Genomic DNA, 8,673 nt, shown 5'->3' on the forward strand with positions numbered 1-8,673 from the left:
AAGGTGGCCCCGCAGAGACAGTGGGATGCACTATGGGGAGAAGGTGGCCCCGCAGAGGCAGTGGGATGCACTATAGAGATAAGGTGGCCCCGCAGAGACAGTGGGATGCACTATGGGGAGAAGGTGGCCCCGCAAGGAGAGTGGGATGCACTATGGGGAGAAGGTGGCCCCGCAGAGGCAGTGGGATGCACTATGGGGAGAAGGTGGCCCCGCAGAGGCAGTGGGATGCACTATGGAGATAAGGTGGCCCCGCAGAGACAGTGGGATGCACTATGGAGATAAGGTGGCCCAGCAGAGGTAGTGGGATGCACTATGGGGAGAAGGTGGCCCCACAGAGACACTGGGATGCACTATGGAGATAAGGTGGCCCCGCAGAGACAGTGGGATGCACTATGGAGATAAGGTGGCCCAGCAGAGGTAGTGGGATGCAGTATGGGGAGAAGGTGGCCCCACAGAGACAGTGGGATGCAGTATGGGGAGAAGGTGGCCCCGCAGAGGCAGTGGGATGCACTATGGGGAGAAGGTGGCCCAGCGGAGGCATTGTGACATAAAGAGTTTACTGCTAATATCTTGGCCACATTCAGAGGTTTTGTGGGGTCCAAGACTAAATGGGTCATAATGGGGACAAAGATAATATTGGGCAGATTGTGGGGGGATTAATGTTTTGGCTGATCAGTGTGGCGTATCCCATTGTTTGGCCATCTTTATTGGTTGAAGTATTTTGTCCATGAGGCCTGGTCATGGTGGAGTGATGGGGTGGAAGGGGTCCACACGCTGCCCATGAAATGGTGGAGCCCAGGACAAGCAGAATATAATGCGCACACGTCTCTGTCCATAATGAGGTAATACTGATCTTCCAGCCGCTGTCCCAGCCGGAGTGAAGGCAGTTTGTGACACCAACCGTCTATCTCTGGTCACCGCCGCCCTGCAGATTGGGAATCGTCCAACCTCCAGCCCTTGTGTCAACTGGTGCAGATGCTGTTTATAGACACAGATCCGGGGTCCACCAGACCCAGTTCCTCCTGCTCGTTCACACATAGCTGATACCCACAGCCTTTTCTCCGTGCCAGGGGCGCCACCCTTCCATCTGGTTTGGCACGTGGTGGTAAAAGGAAGCCAACACTGCCGGCAATCAGCATGTGCCAGATGCTGTGGATGTAGAAGTAGTTTTCTTCTGTCTCCACAAAGGCATAGAGTGCCACGGCAGAGCTGGCAATGAGGGTTCCTGGGCAGAGGTAGAAGAGCCATCGCTTCCATGTTGGGGGGTAACAGTGACGTCTCCGGATTGTTCTGAATGTCTGAAAGTACAAACGTGATATCTAGCAGACAATAGACAAGGCGGAATCATGTGGCATCAATACAACCAAGTCCAACCACTAGGGGAATAAACATACCCCAGATATAAAACCCTATAAGACATAGTGGGTCCAGAGGAAGGCAAAAAAACCCCCGGGTACAATTTGCTTCAACAGGGGAAAAACATTTCGTCTGATTCCATGAGACAATCGGATGTTCCCTGGATCAGCAGTCTCTGTTATCCTTAACTCCCCAATCCCCGGTTATATTCTCTGCTTCTAGAAATCATCCAGCTATAGCAATCTATAGAACTTGCTGAAACTACATTCTGCCCCAATTCTTGGGTTATGATAATGAGCCGCCCTTGTCATCCAATCCCTCCCTGGCAGTGCTTGAATCCTTTGCTCTGCCATTGGTCACGTGGCTCCTCGGATGTCCCACCCCTTCAGAAGTACAAATTGTGGGCAGGTATTATACTTTACTGTGCTCTGATTGGCTGTTGATGGTGATAGATGTGTTACCATGCACTCCTCTTCACACTAATACATGGAATGCATTATACACAATACATGTGTGCTGGTATGAACACGCAATCCCCCGATATTACACGTTACACATACCCAGGCGATGGCCATGATCCCCACAGCGAATAAACTGGGCCCCAACAGGTTCCACAAGCCATGACGGTCCAACTGGAGAGCCATCGACAGCAACATCGCCCCCAACAGATACAAAACCTGAGACAAAATAAAGACATGATGACGTGTCACCCCCTGCTGGTGCCGAGCGACATGACCAGTACATAGTGTCAGTACCCCACCTGCCCCTCACCCAACATGAAATGGAACTCACTGTGGTATCACAGGGGCCACATTTGGCCCAGGGCTCCCCTGACTTAATACACCATGCACAGTGACCACATGAAATCAGCCAAATTTTAATACCCCCTCTCCCTGGCAGATTGTCCATTCCTGACCTGCTGGGATTGGTTATCTGTCAGTCAGGTGGTCCGTGGCTGGATACAATATATACTATGTATTACAGGAAGGAGGGGTACAGTACTCCCTCTGCAGGTACAGGGATGTATTACAGGAAGGAGGGGTACAGTGCCCCCTCTGCAGGTACAGGGATGTATTACAGGAGGGAGAATGTAGCTTGCTCCCTGCTGGGAGTCCTCTTACCTGTTTGATGATTGGCTGCAGTCTGGCCATGCTGATCACTGTCACCCACACAGACATGAGAGAGCCAAGGAAATCACAGAATTGCAGGACATCGTACTCCATGATACAGAAGACCACAATTCCGGGCTGGTCACAGGCGTGATAGAACTGGTGGGAGGAGATCACATAATCACGTGATCCTTGCAATGCAGGAGAATCGATGAGCAGATTCATATAATTCTATGATTCTCCACCGATCGGACAAATCTTTATATAAAATTATTCATCAGTTTTTCTGTCCCAAGGGTGCACCCTCCTCATTATATTTTTAGATGAGTTTGTGTATATCTCACCTAGAGACTGATGCTGGGTGCCGTCATGTTGAATTTAATGTCCTCAGCCCCATCATCGTATTCTATGGTAATCCCCTTCCCTCCTCCCTTAGATGGTACATAAAAGGTAATGTAGAGGAAAGGGAAAAGATGGGGGAGCTTGGCCAGCATGGACAGTACTTAGACCCTTCCAGAATAGGTGGGGCTATGATAGGGAGGGAGGAGCTATCACATTGTCAGGAATAATATTCATTTATGGAAAGAAAACAATTTCTTTTCATTGGTATCACATTGATGTTATGGCAGAATGTTGGCTCACCGTGGAGAAGAACATGGTGAATATGTAGACGGAGGCCTCCAGGAGGTAGTGACTCCGCACAGCGATGAGGACAGGTGGAAGAAACATTAGATTACTGAGACACAGGAGGAGGGTAGAGAGTAGCTGGAAGCCATATGTGAAGGCCTGCTTGTTATCCGTACACCCCCAGCCGCTCCACCCTGCAAGAGATGGTGGGGGGTCAGTCAACATTTTACCACTACTCCGTCCATAATACAGTTCTATTCATACCACCACCCCCAACACAATGCAATCCATACCAGCCTAGCCATAGTACAGGTAACATTGCCCCAACCCTTACCAGCTCGGCACTCGCAGGCAGCGTACAGGTAGTTGTTGGTCCTCAGCAGTTTGCACTGCCCATACGTTCCGCACTCATTGATACACGGAGACAGGAAGGTGCGCAAGTTGAGTTCAGCGCTGATGTTGTGACAAGGCTGCCACCTGCAGGGAACAGGGAGGGATGATTTTACTATACACCCAGATATTGGTCATGTGACCCCTGGCTACCTATCATTGGTAATCAAGCTAGATATTCTTGTGGTAAGCATTAATGAATCTTTCTGTTTTCACTTTATTCATGAAATACAACACAAGAGGGTGCAGAGTATAGATTTATTCCTGGCAAATGGTCCAGGATTGTTTTATATTCAAATATTTAATTCCAAATAAAGATTTTAAATTGAAGAAATCCATTCCAGCACAGAATGTGATTACGATTACTTAAAAAACAACCACAGTAGTAGAAAAGTCCTTGTCCCTGGGCCAGCATATTGAGCTTTGTTCTGTGTATGGAGGCAGTGGCCTCTATGCAGAGATCTGACCCATTTCCCGCTGAGCCACAGCTCTCCAATCATCAAGGGGTGAGATTTTTGCAGATTGACCCTTATCCAGGGCAGTGTCAGACAGCAGAGAAACCAGTTGGTTTAGGTCCAATCCTCTGAACAAGTAGACGTCATTTTACAGATGAAGAACAGGACCGATATCCCGGTGTAATCTCAATGTCACATGGGTTCACACTTGGTCACAGGAAATGGCTTGCATGGCATGAGTACTGCATGCAGAGAGAGGTCCCATGCTCCGCCATATGTAAAAGCACCAGGTATGTTAGGGGCACTAAAGAAGAAATACAATGGTTTGGGAGGTGGTAAGACTCACCCATTCTGGGAGGAGCACAAGGAACGCAGGCTCAGGTACCAGGTACCAGTCTGGGGGTACGGGATCCTCAGGCGGCTGACCCAATTGCTGCTATTGACAGACAGAGAGAATCCAGAGAGAGAATCTGCAGAGAGGAGAGGAGAGGTCAGGGCAATGCAGTTGGGTCCAGGAGTCTACAGACCTCAGATGGAGGTAAGACATACATCTTCTGATTGGCCAGTAATCAGGCAGGTGCTCATTGTTCTACCAAGGGGTAGACCTAGCTGAGGAGTATTGGCCCCTGACATTGACCACCTGCCCATTCAACTATAATGGTTCTACCCCAACCCATCTACTCCACCTTCATTGACCTCAGCTCTGGGAATCCATTATACTTTACATTCTCCTCAGGTATATCTGTTGGATGTGACCACCAGTGATTGATCCGCAAGGGGTAAAAATCCTAGAAAGCTTGTACCCCTAAGGATAATGGGAAAACCTACCTGTCTGGCAGGTGATGGAGGAGTTATCGCCGGAGATCAGCGGGACGCCATGGTTCAGACACCCAAAAACTGTCACGTTCTCTCCTAGGACAGAGGACTGCATGAAGGATGTCATAGAATGAAGGTTTGGAGGGCATCACATGGATGGAGGAGAAAACAAGACAATATTAGTACCAGTATGGCCATTTGTAACCCACCCAAGTTCTAGAATCTTCACATGAGCTGTAATAAATATATCCCCATCACATAATTCACACCAGCCCCATCTAACTAATCCGAGACATCACTGACCAATCCCCCATATATTCTCACCATCTATTCTGCTCAGAAACATTAATGGCGGTCCCACCAGCTGATTCTCTTCCCTCCTTCCATTCACCCAGGAAGTGATATATTGAGGAATATGTGACTCCCTCCCCTTCTAGGCTTCCAGTCCTGGACCCTATACAGACCCTTCCTACTGATGGACCAAGTGGAGGAGAAGAATTGGGAAAGGGAGAATTAGTATCAGTGAAGTTCCAAAAAAAAGTGAACCTGTCGCCTTGCCCTCCATGGACAAAGCTCACAGACATTTTTCCCCCCTCAGTCTACTGAATGACTTTGCCCCTTAGCTATGGCAATACATCCATCATCACAGCCCCATGACCCATACTGGTCGGCGCCCTCACCCTCTATTGTTACTTACAACGTTGAGCCGGACTTCCAGGTTGAGGACCCCTCCACTGTCCAGTACAGGTAGAAGATTGACACTAAAAACTGCAGGCCGATCTGGTGGAACTAACACATTGGGCCCAAAGAATATGTAGAAATGGACTGAGAATGTGTCCAGCTCGTTCCTTAGAGTGGGCCGTATGGGCCAACAGGATGGCTGGATGATGGTGGCATTTCCCCAAGACATGTTCCCAACTGACAGTGAGACCCCAGGGGCAGGGAGGCCTTCTAAGGAAGCCAATCCACCTGCTGCTCCAAAAGACTGAGGCATGTTGAGGGAGGAACTGGGAGCCTTGGACCCACGGGAAAGTCCGGGCCGAGAACAGTCTGCCAGGAGAACAAAGACAACATGATAATGGTAAATCCACAAACCTCCCCCCAGGCACCACAGTCCTGCACTCACCTTGTAACTGGGTAGTCAGCTGAAAATAGATGGCAGTGCCCCCCATTCCTGTCCGCTCCACTAGCACATAATACCAGTGCTGCCAGAGCGGCAGTGCCAGGAGGAGTTGGCATACAGAGGAGGAGGTGCAGTCTTGGCTGGAAGAATTGTGCAAAGGGGGGGCTTTGGCACGTAGTCTCAGCAGAAGAGGGCAATTGTCAGCAGTGTGTGCACCGGTGCGGCAACCCAGGAGACTGACCCTTAACCTTGAGGTGAACTGAGGAATGAAGACCCTGAAAGGGTAAGAGGAGGGGGCAGTTATATGTTATGGGGGTATTTCCGAAATCAAGTCACAAATCTGCATAAAATGAAGGTAAAGATATCTGGGAATGGTTCTTTGTGTCACAAAGGGGATGAATCTTGAAACTTTTGTTAAAAAATAAATATTCCCCAGAGGTCTCCGGAAGTGTAAATAAGGATTGTTCTCGATCAGCGCACCATCCAATCACAGACCTCAACTTTTCATGTTAATTGCAAAGCCCCTGAACCAAATTTTGTCACCCAAATGAATTAAACTAAAGTGGGAACATGGAACCCCTTGCCGACCCCTAGAGAAAGGAGACATCAGACAAATGACAGCAAAAAAAACAATGCTGAAAAAAACACAAGACATACTTACCTAACGCTAAACCTAAATTACCTCTACAACCACAGATTCCTGCTCTGTCAGTACAACGCCTAATGGTTAGTCTATGTGGTGGTCGGTCAGTGGCTCCATCAATGACATGGCAGCTTTAAGGCATTCCAAGCATGTTGTGTGAGAGATTTGTACAATAATGTGACCCCCCCCTGCAGAAATCAGTAGATTGTTATCACTCTGATTTGTACATGGATCAAAGTGCCACCTTTAAAGGAATGTTGTGAGTAACTTGGCACATCTCGTTGACATTGTAATTAAAAATATTAGGGAATAAACCAAATCCAGATACAAATAAACCTTAGCCTGGCAAGTTCATTTGCTTGTAGTTCTGCTGACATCTCCCCACATATCCCATGGCCTCCCCAGCTACTTTGGTTACAATACTTGATTTAGTCATTTTGCAATTAACTTTGGTGACTTAAAAAAAACAAAAAACTAAATCTCCAAAAAGTTAATCTTTATTGTGAAACTTTTATAATGTATCCCCCTATTGGTGATGACTGATTGAAGCTGCCTGGTGAGAATCGTTTATGGATTTCGTCTATGGAACCAGTCCAATAGATTTAATACAATGGTAGTGTACAGCTTTCCCATGGTGCATTTTATTGGTTTAAAACAACCAGCAGATCCAGAGATCCAGGGATATAGATAGATGAAACTGTCCCCTCCTTAACTCCCATTGGTTTATTAGACTTTCTATCATATTGAAGCACCAATAGAAATACTAATGGTCACTCCTGATTGGGTTGCCTGCATCTATGGAGGCATGCCAGGGGCACCCCGGAGGAACAGAAAGCTTCCCTGAAGCACCAAAGAGGGAAAATATGGTTTAATTTCTGTAAAATGGCAACCTCAGAAATAAAAAAAAATGCAAAACTTTCCAAAAACCGCCTTCAAAGCATTGGCCTATCACAGAGGTCACCCAACAGAGCCAAGTGTCCCAGAATGACAGACAGACACCAGAAGTGAAGAAATAGTCGTTGGAAAGGATATATCACTTAGCTTAGTAAATGTCTGATCAAAGGACTGCCCAGGAGGAGCCATCTACATATAGAGCAAACACAAGCTGCTTGGCGTATCCATAGAACACTCATTCATAGATTGGCTTACTCACTTGTAGAGTGCTGAGCGGTTGTGTGGGGGCAGCATCTGCTCCGTGACATATCCGGGATACAGGACCGGCACGCCAACTGCCCTCTGCACGATGAGCTGTGGCTGGAAGAGGTACTGGCACTCATCATGTAATCCCTGCATACACAGCAAGGTGATAATAAGATGTGTGATAACAGGGAGGGGGATACAGTATAACAACAAATCACAGCATGCAACTCCCAACTGGCATCCACCGGTTGATAAAATATTTGCAGTTAAAATGTACATTTAGTGAATTGTCCAGTACATTAGAAACAGCTAGATGGAAAGATGGCCCTGAATAGGGATAATGGTGGTGGGAGGAGGTGATGGCCATGGATGAAGATTTTGGATGGAGAAGAAGGCTATGGATGGAGATGACGGCCTTGGATGGAGATGATGGCTGTGAATGGAGGCGATGGTGGTAGATGGAGGGGATGTTGGCAGTGGTTGGAGGAGATAACAGTGGATAGATGTGATGGCGGTGGATGGATGTGATGGCGGTGGATGGAGGTGATATCAGTGGATGGAGCTGATGGCGGTGGATAGAGAAGATGACGGTGGGTGGAGATGACGGTCGTAGACCGAGGCAATGGCCGTAGTTGGAGGTGATGGCCGTGGATGGAGATGACGGCTATGGATAGAGATGACTGTCGTGGATGGAGATGATGGCTGTGGATGGAGGCGATTGCGGTGGATGAAGGCGATGGCGGTGGATGGAAGTGATATCAGTGGATGGAGGTGATAGTGTTGGATAGAGATGACGGCGCTGGGTAGAGATGACGGCTGTAGATGGAGATGAGGGCCGTGGTTGGAGGTGATGGCGGAGGATGGAGGTGATGGCGGAGGATGGAGGTGATGGCGGTGGATAGAGGTGATACCGTTGGATGGAAGTGATGGCGGTGGATGGAGGTGATATCGGTGGATAGAGGTGATGGCAGTTGGTAGAGATGATAGCTATGGATGGAAATGAGGGCCATGCTT

The 8,673-nt window shown here is 48.2% G+C and overlaps 1 protein-coding gene across 1 annotated transcript in view; it reads right to left on the reverse strand.

Moving 5' to 3' along the window:
- Positions 1-6: 6 nt before the first annotated feature.
- Positions 7-8,673, reverse strand: part of TMEM8B (transmembrane protein 8B) — a gene marked incomplete at its 5' end in the record, with an annotated part of 11,627 nt that continues 2,960 nt past the window's right edge. The window contains 10 exon segments of the mRNA XM_072413645.1: positions 7-1,298; positions 1,917-2,033; positions 2,478-2,624; positions 3,108-3,286; positions 3,427-3,569; positions 4,284-4,407; positions 4,766-4,862; positions 5,451-5,803; positions 5,880-6,151; positions 7,673-7,806. Of these exon segments, the coding sequence (XP_072269746.1) occupies positions 963-1,298; positions 1,917-2,033; positions 2,478-2,624; positions 3,108-3,286; positions 3,427-3,569; positions 4,284-4,407; positions 4,766-4,862; positions 5,451-5,803; positions 5,880-6,151; positions 7,673-7,806 (1,902 nt within the window).

The sequence above is a fragment of the Pyxicephalus adspersus genome, chromosome 6, assembly GCF_032062135.1.
Source record: "Pyxicephalus adspersus chromosome 6, UCB_Pads_2.0, whole genome shotgun sequence".
Classification (NCBI taxonomy): domain Eukaryota; kingdom Metazoa; phylum Chordata; class Amphibia; order Anura; family Pyxicephalidae; genus Pyxicephalus; species Pyxicephalus adspersus.